The sequence below is a fragment of the Synchiropus splendidus genome, chromosome 16, assembly GCF_027744825.2.
Source record: "Synchiropus splendidus isolate RoL2022-P1 chromosome 16, RoL_Sspl_1.0, whole genome shotgun sequence".
Taxonomy (NCBI): domain Eukaryota; kingdom Metazoa; phylum Chordata; class Actinopteri; order Syngnathiformes; family Callionymidae; genus Synchiropus; species Synchiropus splendidus.
Genome location: NC_071349.1, coordinates 7212065 through 7230163, shown reverse-complemented (window position 1 = coordinate 7230163; position 18099 = coordinate 7212065). Strand labels below are relative to the sequence as shown.

General features: G+C 43.8%; 1 protein-coding gene across 2 annotated transcripts in view; it reads right to left on the bottom strand.

The window, feature by feature from the left end:
- Nucleotides 1-18099, bottom strand: part of arid1b (AT rich interactive domain 1B (SWI1-like)) — a 174162-nt gene that overhangs the window by 9659 nt on the left and 146404 nt on the right. For both annotated transcript variants that reach the window (XM_053845368.1, XM_053845370.1), the window contains exons 8-12: nt 12063-12363; nt 3870-3979; nt 2416-2495; nt 438-626; nt 124-336 (exon numbers count right to left, since the gene is read on the bottom strand). In XM_053845368.1, coding sequence (XP_053701343.1) covers nt 124-336; nt 438-626; nt 2416-2495; nt 3870-3979; nt 12063-12363 — 893 coding nt within the window. The remainder of the gene's footprint in view (nt 1-123; nt 337-437; nt 627-2415; nt 2496-3869; nt 3980-12062; nt 12364-18099) is intronic.

Genomic DNA, 18099 nt, shown 5'->3' with positions numbered 1-18099 from the left:
CCAAACCTCCCCTCTATAGAATAAGAATTAAATAACTAGAGTTCAGAGTATAGTTCTGTACCTATGGTGCAAGCTACATCCAAGTTTCTACAATAATGACTTAGTTTTTATATTCTTTATTACCATGGCGAGGCCTCCGATTTCCCTGACAGATGTGTAGAGCTTCCAGAGGTCCAGAGGCTTCTTCCCCACAGTGGGCAGTTGTGTGACAGGGGTCCCTCTCTCCTCCATGAAAGACAGGTAGCGATCCACCCAGACCCGCCTCTCTGGCTCCACACCCATGTCGAACAGTCGTGCGACTCGGTCCGCGCTCAGAGAGGAGTTGGCAAAGGACTTCTGACAGAGAGGAAATGAGTGTCAATAAAAGAATAAATCTTTTATGTGAATAGCATGAAGAGAAATAGTGTTGAACCAGAGTTCTAAATTTAGGAGCTCACCGGACTAGAGGGGGTTTTGAGGGACCATGGTGGGCTGCTGATGCTGTCACTGTCGTCTCCGTGGTATGAGGACAAGCTGGCGGGGCTGGGGGAGAGTGGGGAGGGCACGGGCAGGGTACCACCGGGTGTAGCGGGCTGGGACACACTCTGCTGGGAGCCACTGGTGTTGTTGTTGTTGCTGTCTGGTAGCTGAGAATCACAATTGAAGTCACACTTTCAGTAATATGATCATGAGGCGTCTCCCAGACAATTCTCCTGCCACAGCTGTCAGTAGTTTGTTTTTCATTACAGTGATGGGGAAAAAAAAAGATTTTTCGGAATTCTGATTATTCAACGTGGTTCCATTCAAGGTTGTTTCATGAAATCCCATCCTGCCAGACTCCGCCTCTTGCGGTAGACTTGTCAAGTCCCTGGGAGTCAGTGTCCGTGTGTAATTTTAAGAATGAACTCATAATTATTTATTTTGCGATACTAGTATTTCCAAGTGTAATGGATGCCTTGCTATGACTTGAAAGGGCTCACCTCAGGCAGGATTGAGTTATTATTTCACTGTTATTTTGTCTTTGAAATCCACCATCAAACAGTGGATAACAATCATGTGACACGTTTGCTTTTGTAGCTCAGGTGCTGAGTCACTAATTCAGACGTCACTATGATGACTCCAAACACACACTGACCGAAGACAATTTTGACTAGTCCCAACCATCAGGGAAAGGAGAAGGGGATTGTTTTACATGTTTCCTATAGGTGAGCTCACACCTCACTCAACATACAGGGCCATAAATTCAAAAATCCTTGCGCCAGTTAATATTGCAATAATATTTGTTCACAATATAGCACTTTATTTTCAGCCCCTTGATGTTTTCTATGAAATTACAGAACCATTTAACCATTTTCCCATAATATTATGCTCCAAAAATGTAAATTGTCTGAAATCTTTACACATTTTATTATTTATACAGAAGACTTTTTTGTATAACATTATATTTTTAAAGCCTTCATAAGATCATGAAATCAATAAGTAATTTTTTAGTTGGACTCTGTGGATGTGACTGACATGAACCATCAATCCTTGCTGCTGAATGAAGTCGGCATCAATAGAAGGACAGTTCAAAGGAAGGAAAGAACAGGGTGGAAAATTCACGCTGGTCCCTCCAGATAACATCAGACTGAAACAATACTCCTCTGCTCGCATGCGGACTCGTGTTTGTAGGAACGGGAACAGTGAAAGTGGGAACAACAGCCTGACAACTGCCTCTGGTCTGTGTGTGAAATGCTCGTGTCAGCAAAACCTTATCTCCCTCCCTCTCCCTCACCCTCTCTTGGCAGACAGATCATCTCTTTTGGGAGCACTGGGGGTCTTTCTGGCTGCTCCGGCTGCCTTAAATAATTCAAAAGGCCCTACTACCGTAATCAGCAAAAGAAAAGACAGGGATTTGGAGGGAAGAGACATGTAGTGGATGTGATGGAGGCGTTTCTCTGTGTGTGTGTGCGCTGTGAAGGGTTGTTAAAGCGAAACACAAGGCGAGGGGGTTGAAAAGAGCAAAGAGTGGAGTTTTGTTGTTGCTGAGCTGAGCCAAGCTGAGCTGCAATTGTAGGGCAAAGCGAGAAGTCAGCAGTGTGTATTGGGGCGAGTTGGTGAGTAACTGGAGAAGCTGCACTGGAGAAGAAAGTTTAAATGGATGCCTGTGAGTGTGTGTCCTTTTTAGTGTGTGTGTGTGTGTATAGAAGCCAGAGATACACAGCTCCATCTCTCAGCTTTTGCGGCGTGCCAAAAAAAGAAAAAAAAAAACCTTTCTGGAGGGCAAAAACAGCACAGACAGTAATAGAAGTCATAAACGTTAAACCATCATTAAATATGGTGAGAAAAGAGAGGAAAAGCAGCCCATGGTGCTGACAACACACGGTGATCAGATTCAGTTTGCATCATCACTGGAGGATGTGAACACATTCGGAGCCATGATAAAAGCTGCTGCACCTTTGACTTCTCACTGCTGTCGTCCTTCATGTCGGTCTTCAGCTTCCCATCTGGGCTCGTCATCACTTCTGGAGTTCCTCCTGCAGAGGCAAAACAGAGATTTGGATGATTTATCACAATCAATATACGCTTACATTTATCAACTAGTTACATACAATAGAAGCGCATTTTATGATTTCAGCGATTAAAGCGAGAGTGCATTTTGGAAATGTGCCCAAGGACACAACAAAGAATAGTGTGTCTATTTGTTTTCAGCATGTTCTATTTACAAGGGCATGATTCTAGGAATAACATTTGCAAATTCATTATCGAATATTGACTAAACAATTAGTTTTTTTGCATGACAGTATGTCATATTTGCCAACTCTGAAAACTACACTATCACTTCAGGAAAATCCTGCAAAAGAAAAATACTAGTTACCTGGATGTAACTATAGTTCTATTCTCTACGAATCTCTGTGGAATAATCACAAACAACACAATGAAAGAACAGACTGTCAGACCCGCTCTGAAGCTGCAGCCTCTAATCAAATATTGTGTATAAATCAGAATGCTTTTTTAAAGTGGACGACAAAAAAAATGTCTCTATTTAAAGCAAAGCAAGGCTTTGATCTTGCTCTTTTCCAGAGTCATATAAATCTACGGTTCTATTGAGCAAGGTGGGACGTCTCAAAAGAAGTTTCTGGACAAGAAAAACTGTTTTCATGCAGTTTCTAATTGGTGTTAAGATCTTGAAGACTGCTTTCCTTCACAGCTGCTCACTCAAAGAAGGGTCCTTGGACACAAGGCTCATTTCTCTATCTTCCCTTCCGCGCTGCAGCGTGGTGGGAAAACTAATGGCTTTTTACCATGCCCAGGGGCACCACCAACAATTTACAGAGACCTTGGCGCTCTTACTCGTTTGAAGTCTCCCTCAGAGGTCACACGCGCTCATATTAGGTTTTGAATAAAAAGGTGTGCTTCATTTTTGGAGCTCAAAGCTAGAGGTGAAGGGCTGAGAGAATACAGGATGCGGCACATTAATCCTTGCTCACTAAGGGCGAGCGTAGCGGAAAGTTAGAGAGCTGAAGTAGGCGCTGACATTGATGAGAATTCTTCAGAAGCCTCAGCCTTTTCTTTCCGCCTCTCCTCCTCTATACAACCGACACATATGCCTGGTTTGAACTTGACTCAACAGCGTGGCATGGGCTGAGTTGTTTTTGAGTCCACTAAACTTCCTTTCAGGTCCCCTCATCACAGAGCAGGAGGGTCATCTCATCGTTTTGCCTTCACTGTGTCTGTTGAAGGTGCGTTTCAGGGCGATTGATGTCTCAGAATGAGGATGCTATGGAGTTAATGTACTCCATCAAAGAGGTTCTAGATGTGAGACGTGGCTAAATGTTGACGCTTGACCATCCGCTCCTTGAGAGTGATAGTAAGAATAAAGAAAAACAAATGGGGTAGTATTTTGGTACCTGAGTGCAGCATGTTGAAGCTCGATCCTTGAGGGTTTCCCAACACGGCACCGTTGTTGCCGGTCTGCTGACTGTACGCAGCGTTGGTGCCCACTTGATAACTCCCCTGCCTAAAAGCAGAAGAACACAGCAGCTCAAGAGAAGACCTTTATTTGAGTTAGAACACCAACTATCACTGAGATGTCGACAAACGAAACACACCATATTTTGTTTTAATAAAGCGGAAAACGTACGCCGTGAATATTACGCTCCAACAGAGGAGCAATATACTGCCCTGTGCTCCCTCATCACCACTTCTCCACCCCCTCCCTCACCCACCAGCCATAATTTAACTAATTAAGGTGTGCTTTTGGAGAGGATCATGTTATTTGTTTCCATGGCGACGGCAAAAATCAATTCCGCTCAATCTCCTTCAGCCTCCCTTTTTTTCTCTCGGGCGGCTCATCACATGGTGTTGCAAGTGACATCAGAGGGGCTTATCTGTGCCCGTGTGCGTGTGTGTGTGTGTGTGTGTGTGCGTGTGATTGACGACAGTGTCTATCATGGCAGGCCAGACAGGGAAGCTGAAGGAAAACACAATGTTTGAGACAACTGTCTATTTCCTGCTGACACCAGACTATCTACGGGCCACACAGAGTTACGAATACAAACACGCTTTGCACTGCTTCTATATATATCTATTGACTTAAGTATGTCTTAAAAATAGCTGCTGCAATTTAAGTGACTCATTAAAGTCTTCAGTAGGGCTTGCAAAATTGGAATTTATGTTGTATGAAAGATTTAAAATATGTTATTTGACCACATGCCTAATAAAAAAACACAGTATTCTCAACCAATTTCTCCTGTCACGCTACAGACTTCTGATAATCTGTGACAACATATGTGTTTTAGACGGGTTAAATAAGATTCCAGATCAGACTAGCAAATCACTATAGGACACGGTCTGGGAAAAGAAGAGTGAAAACAACATTGCAGGACAAGAATGTGCGCAATCCACGTCAAATTCGTGCCATTTATATTCACTTCAAACTGGCATCTCTGGCTGTCACACACACATACAGACACACACACACATGCAGGATAATACCTTATGCTGGAACCGATACACATAGCCTAAGAGGAGGGATCGGCTTGGTAAACCTCCCTATAATCTCATCTCACAGATGTAATTAGTCATAGAGCACGGTTGATGATACATATGTAATCCCTCTATGTGGGCCGAGCACAGGGGAGCTCCTCGGAAAAAAACAACACATCTACTCTCTGCTCATCTGGCCCGGTTTACTGCTGACAGACGGCCGATACCTTTACTCAGAAAGTCAGGCTTGCTTGAAAACATCACGTCTCTGTGTATGGGCGGCAAATTGAAAAAGAAGGTGTACGGTTCAAACCCACAGTTCTCATCCAGAGTTCATTCCCCTCCTCAAAATACTACCACATGAGAATACTACCACATCAGATCGTAACTTGCTGTAGCGATCATCTTCTTTACCCAGTAATAAATGAGTCATACTGTAGTAGCATGGGTTCCACGAGATGCAGAGGAGAGTGTGGGCAGGTTGGAATGGGCGGAGACGACTGTCAGGGGTGATCTGTGGCAGAAAAGTGACATCTCAAGTGGAAGGGAGGCTCGAGAGGACAGTACTGAGAGTGGACAGGAAGACAGGAAGCAGAGTCAGATGTGTTGGAGTTGAAAATGCTCAGGTTTGATTGGGAGTGACTGGGAAGGGCAAGATTAGAAGCCAGTACATCAGAGATGCAGGTCATGTAGGAAGGTGTGGAGGCCAGACTCAGGAGGACATGAAGAGGATAAACATGACAAGAGAGGGTGCAGAGAAGTTTAAGGTGCAGGAGCACACCAGACCACAAAACTATTCTATTCAGAGTAACATCATTGGCCATAGACGGAAACCAAAAGGCATTCATCCTGATGGCGACAGACCAAAATGTTCTGCAAAATTCAAACCCGAAACTATGCCATGTACTTTGCATTCAAATGTCGCCGCAGAAGAAGTAGCTAAATGGTACTTGTTTATTAAAGAAAATCCAATGTAAGATTAACGATCACAGTAACATACTGAAGTGAAAACGTCTTATTCTTGTTCCTGTTCTGTTCCGAACTACGACATCAATCTCAGATTATTTTAGTGATCTGCAAAGAGAAGCAATTGGATTTGTCAAGGTTAACTCCTTAGTTTGCCTTAACTAAGAATGGCAGGACACCACTATTCTGCGAACCTCAATAACACATTCAAAATGTTCCTATACTTGCAGGGCTGTCAAGAAAGACCCCACAACCAAATCCTCCTGAGGAATCCTCTCATTGTTTCTGTATTGTGATGATGCTACTTTTCTGCCGTCTCTGTTTTTACAGTGTTGTTTTGTTGCTTCGTCTATGCCCATAAGGGTGCACACCAAAATCCCCCATTGTGGGAAGAATAAAGGCAGTCTAATGTAATATAATCTACATTTCAGTCTAAGAAAGGACTCATTTATATAAAATACTATTGAGCAAACATTTCCTAAAACACACAATCTCACACAAATATTTTGCAGGTTTTCACAGCGACGAACGAAGAACACATGAAGCTATGAAACACTATTGATCTCTCCCCTGTAAACTTATCCAAACCTAAAGCGATACGAGTCTCCTGTGAACGGTGAAACATCCCACAACAACAACAACAGCAGCAGCAGCGGCGGCGATGTTGGTTAGAGGCTTTCGACTGTGGTGCTCTCCCATTATGACTAATTCATGTCATAAAAAAAGCCCATTAGAAAGCACTTGATGGAAGCACAGCGCAGCGTTTAATCACACTTAATATATGCATGTGCCGCTATCAGGGGTGGGGGCACAGCACATTCATCTTGCTCCTGGGCACCTTTAAGCTGGGGAAATAGTCAGAAGGAAGGAGGGGGGAGCAGGGATGGAGAGAGGAGGAGGAGGATTGGTGTATGAGAATAATAGAGGCAATGATGGGGTGAATGCAAAGGAGTTTCTTGGAACAACAATGGCACCATGACTACCTGGATTTCTAGAAAGACAGTCTGCTCATTGTCTGTAGTCAAGAACAAGCCGCAGGAATTGGAAGGAAAATGTCAAGGGGGGTTCAGATGACCCTAATTAAAGTTTAGATCCAAAATCCACTCCAGGATTTCCAGCCCTCATGGCTCTCCCAAATTAGTCTCAGCGCTTCTCGCTGTTGCTAATCACCTCCTCATAGTCGATCCGTGAACTCTGATTTGTGTCAGACAACCCCCCCCCGCCATGTTGCACGGATTCAGGCATGAGGCTGTGGTTAGCAAATAACAGAGAGGCGGACCTCGTAAGGTCATTCAGGCAGTCATGTGACTGACCAGTAGAACGTTGTGAATGTCGCACACAGCATGACAAAAACTGCATTGTATTCAACAAACGCATCTGAAGCCAGCCATTTTGGGTGAGCAGCCCGGTGCTCATTTCATATTTCTCAATGCCCATTATTCAGCCGCGAACGAAAGAAACACACTGTTGGATCTGCATGTGTGAAGGGCATCAGAGAAGGCCGCTTTCACACCATGGGCAGAATGTGTGTCTGTCACCGTGTGTTTCAGCATGTCCTTGTGTTCATGCGCAGGGTGGGTGCTGTTGCCAAGGGGATGCCATGGTTACGAGGTGCCAGCCAACCAGATGACTGCGTCTCTCTACGAGCGACAGCGGCTTTGTCCTTCATCCGCGGTGACAGGCGGCACTGAAGCCTCCCAGCGCTGCTAACCGGACAAGACAGCACATGTGCTGGGACTGCAGGAGTGTGTGACGGCTGAGCAGACATCCCCGATCGATCCCAATGTGTACGTGCGTGTGAGAAAGTGTGTAAGAAAGTGAGAGGAAAAGAGCCACAGCGGTCGCTGGATGGAAGGATGGTGTGGATCGGCTGGAGGCCATGAATTATATATGGACGCAATCTGTTCTTGGGGCAGCTCGGGCTCGCAGCTCCACCAAACTCCTGACTCAACTCAGAGACACATACATAAAAACACACACACACAACCAGAATAAAGGTCCACTGCAAAATAAAAGGACAGATTTTAACATATTAAATCCAGTGAAAAGCTGGGTCTTCTGCTTCCCAACATCAAACGGCTCAGGATGGATGCCGAAGAGCCATTTATTCTGCCCATCTAATAAGAGCGCCGCAGCACTGCCAAGACTGCGAGCGACAAAGCGCCACAGGCAGCATCCCCCGTTCTTGACATTCAAGAGCTTCTCTTATTTATTTAGCAAATTTACTTACTAAGGAGGTCAGAAATGAATTATTTGGCGAGGATTTGCCTGCGAGCACTCTCCTCTCCTCCTTCCAACATTTTCTCCTTTCAATTTTCCTTTGATTTACGGCAGGGTTTTTTTTTTTTTTTTTTTTTGCTCTTCTTCAGCTAAGTGCTTATTTTTTCGACAGAGCCTATTCCTATAGCTCCAGGAACTTTTTGTAGAGTGTCGCTGGCAGCGCTGGAAAGTCATTTGAAAAGCCAATTTTGTCCTCAGAAGCTGACGCCAAGAAAAGCTTATACCTTTTAATACTTCCTGTTCCCCACGCTTTCCCAAAATTCTCTGACATCAATCCACCGCGCATGAAAAATCTCCTGCCACACCTATCCGGCAAACAAACTTGTTTCTCTTCCACACTGACAGCTCCATGTTTCATCGTCCGTGCTAAACACAGTATGTCAACCCGTTTAAGCTGCGATTAATCAACATGAAGAGGAGCGCCACAGTCTTTTTGGGCAAGACGCTGGAACGGGCAGCCTGAAAATACATTTTGAATTGTGTTACACGCATGAACACGCTGCATTAAAATAACTGCTGTCAATTTTTGACACTCAAAAAACACGTTCTGTCGGTGGGACTCGGAGGGGTCTATTTTCAAGGCGCCACCAAGGTACCAATTTCGACTGTGATCCAGTGACCCGGAGCTGGGACTCTCCATGACACGCTGTATCTTCAGTGTATGAATCAGGGTTCATATAGCATGAAGAACAAGCAGCCAGGGAAATACGACTGCCAGGATGCTTCAAATAATACTTTTTAATACTCAAGTTTCAACTTGACGTGAGAATAAAAAATAAATAATTCGAGGTTTTAAAATGTATTATTTGTATTTGATCCCAATCGAATTAAGTTAAATTCAATTAAATATCAGGGTTTTGTACTTCTATTCTGGAGTTATTTTAAAACTTAAAACATTATAGCTGTTTTGGTTATGGCATCACATGGTGTGCAACTGTAACTGGTGCACTGAGAAATGTCTATAAGTTTCACTTCTTTCCCAAATTCTCAGTGAGTCATGAATTCCTGTGACTTATATAAATTATAAGTAGTATAAATATAAACTTATTATTTCACGTTCTTAATCCTTATTTCACACTGACCGACATGACCTAGACATACAGTAAACGTCTGTGATGTGCCCCTGTGAACTTTATTATATCCCACTGCCGACTGGTCAGAATCAGAGAAATGGACACGACTGTGTTGGTTTTTGGTTTCTTTCAATGGGAAAAAAATGTATTGAGTGACGAGATGGACCAGGTGAGAGCGACAGCAGACAAGCTTGTTTATTCACTCCTCATGACGTTTGTGGTGTTTTTTTTTTACTTCTGGATGTGTTCTTTGACTGATACGACTTATACTCTGGAGTGATTTCTAGTCTGAAAAACACGGTAACTAAAGGCCAATTTTTGAGGTTAAAACACACTACGGGGAAAACAGAGATAAATAATTCAGAATCAAAGAATAGAAAGCAGGTGTCTTTACAGGTATCGACCAACGCAAATTCAAGGAGAGGCAAGAATAAAATAAATAAATTAAAAATAATAAAAATAAAATAAAATGTTTCTAAGCTCTTTTGTATAACTTTTTGCACTTTATAATATTATTTCCTTCTATTTTATTGTGATATGTTGGGTACAGAGAATGTTACGAACATAATTTCTCTTGGGATTAATAAAGTTTTCTGATTCTGAAAAGGTTTCAGCATTTACCACCAGTAGTTGCTACTATCTAAAACTCACTAAAACTAGTATTAGATGATGAAAAGGAGGAGTCAGAATGGCGAACTTGAGGTCATCTCAATCTCAAGTATTTTAGTATGTTGTTACAACGTCCCTTTAGCGCCATCTGACATCACTTCCTGCCAGTCTCAAAAATAGGCAGGAGCAGCCCTGTTTTTCAACTCACATTCATTGTTAAAAAAGACATTGTCTGCTGATTTGAAATGAAGGGAGTGGGAAGTTTGTGGCGATTCGGTCGGGTCAAGCATCAAAGCGGAAAGCCAGACAATGAGCTGCTGCTAACAACTTGTTTCTGAGGCAGGGAAGAACTAGGTCTGAATGTTTCAGCGCAGAGATCTGGAGAGCAAACAGGGCGCTGGAGCCTTTAACTGCAGGTTTTGCGGAGGCCAATTTTCCTCCTGATCTCCCTCAGATGTTCTAAAGTGGGATCTGAGGGAGAAAAACATAACAAGGCTGAGCTGAAGTCAGCAGAGAACAAAAAAACAAATTGGGAGGAAGAAAGAGGAGCAAGATAAAACAGTCTGGGTAGGATAATAGATGCTGCACAGAGAGGAACATAGAGTTGGGAGAGTTATTTTAAAAAAACAGAGCGAGAAACAGGTGGGAGGACAGCAAACAGAACAGACGGAAGAAACTAGAGAAGGAAAGAGAGACAGCAGACGACAGCAGCGACATGTTTTTTCAGTCTTCCTATCTGTTGTCATCTTTACACCCTGAAAGTAACTCTGAATAAAGACGAAAATATGAAAAAAAAATGAACACCAGTGACACACATCTTAAAGTGAGCAAATATTCTAACAGCTACTGATGTTTTATCATCGAAAGCGTGCCTCATCAGCATTAAAACTGCTCAAATAAACAAAGATTTACAGAAGGAGAATTCATTTCAACAGTTTATTAAGCTTGCTGCCAGTGACAGGCACGCTGAGCTCCTCCTGAGGTCCAGCAGCAACTGACACCTGAGTCACGTCTGAGTGAATGGGACGAGCGAATGACGGAATGTGTGACTGGTCCCAGCAGTGGAAATCACGCCACGTTGCTTGTTATTGACAGACCAACGATTTGTTAACCGCACCTCCAGCATTGGCACTGCTGTGTGCGCGAAGCCCGTCATTAATCTCATAGCGCGTACTGTCAGCCGCGCTGCAACTCTCGCCGTCCCTCCCTGACAGAAAGGGTCTTAGGTGTATTTTGATTTGTTGTTGCCATTAGAAGGAGGCGGGGATGATAATGATGACTACTGAGACGATCATGAAGGTGACAACAGCAATAACAGATTCAACCATGACACCCGTGGCTCTCAAACGGCACTTCATCACGCACGCTTCCAGTTTGGCGCAAAACGATATGCCATTTAAGGATGATGGCTGTATCGGTAAACAGGTTATCGTGATGTCTGGATGAGTGCAGGTGAAGGTAAAATGAACCTTGTTCTCAAAGCTCTGCATCATTAACGCTCCACTGAAAAGTCACCTGTCTTACGCATCAGCAGGAAACTAGAAGTATCAAAATGAAATTTCTCAAGAAAAAAATAGAATAGATGTCCGTGATCTTGCCGAACAGCTTTCCATGGTCATCCTATCTCCTTGCAGTTGTTGGATGTGCACTCTTGAGTTTTCCTCTGCTGGTTTAGCATTAGCTCCCTAACTTGTCCTTTTGGTCTTGTGTCCTCATGTTTTCGCCTAGCACATGACCATTTCTCTCCACACTGAACTGTTTGGGACATTTGTTGAACTCTTGTTGGACATTGTTATTCAGCATTCTGTCCCACTTGCAGGTCAAAGTAGCAGTCTATTGGTTTCAAAAGAACCTATTTTTTTGCATATGGGTTTAGCGCACTATATTCATATGATGTTTTTTTATTATTATTTAAATTTACTCTTGTATTTTTGTGACCACCACTAGAGGTCTATCTATGGACGAGACTGTGCATATGTGAACCAAGTACTCAATGAGCTAACCCAGCAGTCATTCAGCTGTTGTACTGTGGGGGCATCTTGGCTTGTCACTTATTATTCAGTCGAGTCAGCGGAAAAGGAAATTAGCAAACCGCTGCCGCCAAAATTCATGGCATTTAGCAGCCATTAATGTTTCCTGCACCCCTGCAGCCAGACAAGTTCAGCAGAATAAGACAAGAACGGTTACCTGTTGTGTGTGGCGTTGGCTGAGCTTGGTACAGGGGCTGCACCTGTCTCTTGGGTTTTGCGAGTCGAGTTTCCCAAAACAGGAGGTCCCATTCCAGCTGCTGCAGGCTGCGGCATGCTGGGAGAACACGGTGCCATGGGGGGATACACCCTGTTGGGGTTACTCGCACTGTGATGCCGCATTCCAGGCCCCTGGCCGTGCATGGGGCTGTTGGCATTCATGTTGAGATTGTTGGTCATTCCAGATCCAGGGCCGTTATAGTTGCCGTTCCCACTGTAGCTGGAGGTCCGAGGATAACTCCCTAGACAAAGATGACAAATCACCAAATCTGTCAGGATTTTAAACAGACAATAAAATTTGACACTTCAAGTTGATGGATTATTTAGAAGACTGTCAGGAAGTGGCAGCAATGAAGTACTGTACTTGTGTACGGTGGCTATAAATCACTTCATTTACAGAGTGTTTATCAGGCTAACAGACTCTGACCGACAACAGCGACACTTTCAGCAAATCCATCCATCAAAATATCATTGCTGCGACAGGTGAGGAATGAAAAGTGCGGCGCTTAATTCGGATCAGAGCCACCCGTGGAGGGCTGGAAAACATGAAGAGGGTGTGGTCAAGTGACATTCTTGGCGAGCGGCGGGTTGCCGGATGGCCCGGGGGACAATTGCTGAGCTTAAGGCTGACTTTGTGAAACACTTGAGAGGAGCTGTAATCTGCAGAAAACGTTTTCTTGCTGCCCCGAAGTGCCACATGCCGGAGGTGCCAGAAGCTTTCCTAAAGGCACACTTAAACCCCAGCATTTTAGCTCTAAAAGCTCCACTTTGGCTCCAGCTGAATTATTACCAGACTGGAAAATTATCTCAGGGAAAGACACAACATGTATAGAGCCCAGGCTGCTGGGGCGACTTACAGGGGATAGGATCAGATACAAAACAAACATGCTATCCTCTGCGGAGGTTTGCCTTTGTTTTAGAAAGAGACAACACTGCTTGTCTTAAAAACCCAGAGGAATTCAGAAAAAGTTGGAGTTTAAAAATGTAAAAGGTGTCTGAATGACTACTGACCAATACTACTAGTCTGAATATTCAGGCTATATTTCACAGTATCAATGGACAAATCAGCCAATATGCCAATATTTTGTCTCAGCAGTGGGTTCTAAAACGTTACCACTGACTGAAGCACAAATCTGCAAAAGAGAAGCGGACTAAAGGAGCATGTTCTATTGTGGAGGGTGTTATTTATTTTGATTTGATTAAGGGTGCTTCGGTTGGGCCTCACTGCTTAATCCTTTGCTGGAAAAGGGGATCAAGTCCCTTAAAACCTGAAGGCTTTTTTCACCAGCAAGGAGAAGTTGAATGAACAGAAAAATGACTCCAAAAATGGAAATGGGTTCTCTGTGTCCTTGAGCTGCTTCAGTGAAGACACTTTCCACATGACATAAGTCCAACAGAGGGTGCGAGAAGAGTGTGACTGGAGGAAAGGGCGGAAAAAGCATGTGGGAGGGACTTCTGCCCTACTAACCCCCAAGATAGGATTTATATTGAATCAAAATAAAAAAGTCTTTTCCCAGAAAAGCCAGCAGCTCGGGTTGAGCTCGACCAGATATTGTGATGAAATCTACAGTGGGAGATGAGGAAAGAGGAAGCGGATTATATCTTGGGAGGCTTTGGAGGGTTTGTGAGCCGAGCAGGGCTGACACCTGTCAAGGGTTTTGGGGCTATAATGGGGAAGCATTCAGGGGAGAGAAGGATACTTTAAAACACAAGAGAGCAAAAAGAAGAATGACTTGTAACTGTGAGGTAATAGCGCTTTTCTCTGCCTTTGTATTTAAGGAAGGCTGCTGGAAGAATATGATCAAGATGAAATCAATTTTCAGTGGCGCACAAGGTGTGTTAGACAGTGGCACATGTTAAGGATAAACACACCTGGTATCTTAAAAAACTGAACACAATGATTTGTCTTTTGCAGTTGAGCAAATCTTTTTTGCATGTGGCACTCATCGAGGAGTGTTGAATTGAACATTGGGAAGGCTGGCAATGTGTTGCAGGCATTCTTCAATGGTAGATGGCCTTAGAGCAGACTCAAGATTAGATGGCTGAGATCTCCGTCACCGACAGCCTGTCGACCAGCATGGGTGTATACTCTCACAGCTACAACACAACTCTCGCTTGATGTTATAAATTCATCCTGAGATGTGATTCATGCGATCAAAGTGAAAGCCTCGCGCTTAAAAAATAGGCTACCTAAGATCTAAATCACGATGTTTACTGATAAGAAATGCAAAACCTCACATAAACTTCCATCTTTCACCTGATTTACCTTCTCTCCCGCTCCAGCTAATCTGGGTGCAGATCAAGAAAGGACCAGAGGAGGATAGGACAGCGAGAATATATTATCTTCCTTCCCCCTACTGTCCTTGTGCTTCACTTTCCTGCCTGCATCTTGGGCACTGGCTGCCTTTGGGGGGGTCTCAGTGGTATTTATAGCATGATGGAGGGGAGGAGAAGAATAAGGAGAGCTCATGGCGCTTCTTTTACAATTACATGGAAATTCCCAGCATGGTCACGCATTTGGTGGACGCCAAACTCTGCGCCGGGCCTAATCCCTGCCGTCCCGGGGGAGAGCTGGAGTGTGACCGAGCAGATTACAGTCTGTTGCTCCCTCAGCAGACTTGACGCAGGTCGGGGTGCTCTCAGTGGCAGCAAAGCTGTATTGAGCGATGGTGCACCACGAGCCCTCTTCATCAGTGAATTCCATCAGGGGCTGGAATGTAGATTACGGTTGGATGAAAGGAGTAATAAAATGTTAAATCCAACAATCTGACCAGGCATACAGCAAGGTAGATATACCACAGCTAATGTTAAAGATTACAAAGAAGGATAGAGGTGGGTGGTGGGGTGTTTAAATGAGAACACAGATGAAGCTCAGCTAGGTCAGTAATGCATATCCATGTTTGAAACTAAGTGTATTAGAGGAAGCAGCAGATGTCTTCTGTGTACAGGTATGTCTAGGCAGGTTGATGATATTCTTCACTCATCTCCTCCAGCCTGAGGCTTCCACATCCGCAACCAGCCACCTCAGCACCTTCCCAGGCAGGGTGTTGGGGCAGAAGCAGAACTGGTAAAGGCCTTTAGGCTTTCAAGCTCCACACACCTGTCAATTTTCCTCTTGAAAAAGGTGCTCTTCCCCCGGGCTCCCCTGCTGAGTCACGCGATAGGTCTCCTCAGTTTTCTCTTTGTTTTTGGACTGAGCTACAGCCCAGTTCAGTCAGAAACACGGTTATGACTGTACTATACCGTTGTGTTATTCAAGTGTGGGTCACCCAGAGGAGAAGGCTTGTAACCTAGTGATGACTTTGTGACTCTTCTTCCTAACTGACTCTTCTTCATGACATACAGACAAAGTTAAGATATCCTAACACTTCAGCTGGGGTTTCAGTGGAAAGCAAAGTCTGGGTCTCTTTACTATAGCTGCTGTCCCCACAAACTTACAAGCTAAACATATATAGATGGGTTTAAACTGTGGCAGAATATCATAATGGTCGTAAAGGAAGGTTCCAGACCATATATATATATATATATATATATATATATATATATATATATATATATATATATAATCAACATCTCACAAAATGTTCTTGAAGTGAGTATGTTCAAGAGGAGGAGGGCAGTGGGATTAATATCAAGAAGCAGAATATTATTGGTGCAGGAAACATTAATGGATGCTAAATGTTACATATGGATATGGATGGATCTGTCTGTGCTTTGTGTTCATTTCGTCTATATAGCTGCACATTTCCACAGATCTTATGAATATGGGCCAAAGAGAGCAGTACCACAAAAAACCATGGGGGGCAGTGTTGCTGTCCAGTATATAATAAGTATATAATAAGACACGAAGAAGACATAACAATAGCGGAAATTCTCCGTCCTCCAAGAAGCGATACAGTATATATTTAAAAGCCTCACTGACCACTACTTCCTCCAACGTCTTTTGTGAAGAGGTACATCATCGATACTTCGTTCACAGCCGGAGTTTGTTAAGGTTGTAACCTTTTGACTCTGGGCTGCCCCTGGTGGATATATTGGTGAACAGCAATGCGACGCGTGATGGTAACATTGATTGAAAAGGATGGGCACGTTTTTGGACATAAAGGAAGGCTAAATGGACATCAAGTTGTTTGCTCATTTCAAGCATAAGTGCAATTTACCTGTGAAAATATTATAATTTCAGTGATAGTGAGCTAATCCAAGATTTGATAAAGACCTAAAGTTTCAGATAAAGATTATTGCTATGTTCAAATGAAATGAAGACACTGGATTTGAGGAAGTCACAGTTGGTGTGTGTTATCCCTCCAATATTGCTGCACATTTTAATGTCCAAATTTAGGATAACCAGCCAAAAACATCACTTTCAGGAAGCTTAAGTGCAGTTTGGTGTCAGCGAATGGCTAATTTGATCGTGAGTTGTGGAGAGAAAATGGAGGCAGATGGAGCAGCCGTCTGAAACGATAACCAACAGCTGTCCTCCAGGTCGAGCTGATATAACAAGAGCTGGCGATGTTCTGCAAACATAACAATTTCATTCTTAATCGTGCGATGTTGGTCAGTTTGGGAATATGCTTGCAAATGACCAGTGGTGACTTGAGAGACATCGACTTTAATCGGAACACTATGAACTGCGAATTAAAGTCTGGCAATGGCAGAATCAAATGGAAGCTGTTTTGGAAATTGTGCCTTTATTGCGGTGTGATAACACAGATCAGACATGCGGGAGCCGCTAGGTGGGTTCTAACAACGCCTGGGTTCTGAAAGACAAGCTTGAATTCTATTCCTGAGTATATTTGTGATGCAAACACATGGAGACTGAGTTGCTCTTTCTGTTTCTGATGGGAACATCTCATCTGTCATCTGAGAGAGATTTCACGCTCATCTTCCTCCAGAGCTTCAAGCGGGCTCGTCTGCCTGGCTGTCTCCCTCTTTCTTCAAACCTCTCTGCTTTTCTGGGCTGTCAGCCCGGGCAAAGTCACATTAAGAGATTAGAGTGGGTGGAGAAGAGAGTCCAAATAGCAGATGCATTAAGGCAATTAATGAATGTGAGGGAAAAGCTGGAATTTTGGGGAACAAGGGCACACACGCCAGAGGATAGCGTTTATCAAGGTGACACAATGAAACATGAAACGGGTGCAATGTTTGATCTGGTCTGTTGACAGAAGCAGGAACTTTCCACGCTGAACTTAGTTGGGAGGTTTCCCCCTCAAGTGTTCAGGAACCGGTGTGTGAAAAGGCGAAAATCAATAACAGACTAACAAATTCCGGACAGGCTGCCTCTGCTCACTATGAAAACGCCATAAGAATTTTGAAAAACATTTACTCTGCTACCTCATTTTGTCACATCCTATGCACCTTTAAGGCATAGTCGAAGACATAAATGGGACTGAGGAGCTATTTCTAAGAGCCGCATCCTCTGCTCTCTGACTTCCCCTTCCTTGTCATTCAGCTGACAAGAAGCCGCCCGTCATAATCTAGTCTCGACCTGCCTCAGCGTCTCGAGTCGGGCCAAAAGATCGGTCTCAGGTTCAAGTGTCTTATGAATATTGCAAGAGACTCAGACTCAGAGAGCTGGAGTTTAATACCGGCAGTGAAACTCACCAGACGATAAGGGAGCTCTCCGTCGCTCTTTGTGGCCATGGGACTCAGAAGAATACAGAAACAGAATCCTCATTAACAAAATCTCTTTCAAACCAAAGGCAGCGATGTCAAGGCCCAAAGTGACGACGAAACAGAGGCCATTGTTGCCAGGGAAGACAAATGTGGCTCTTACATCTGAGCGCGAACTCTTCTGTGGCCTTCGTCGGAATGTGTTGGACAAATGTGTTCACCAGGACAAGGCCAAAGCAGAGAACAAACCTGATCCGGTCACTCAGAACCGCCGTCTGCCTGCATTTTTCATGGCTAATACAAATTAAACCTTAACTTGAGCCAAAAAAAGCTTCTAATTCTGTAGTTTTGTTTCCGACAAAAATAGA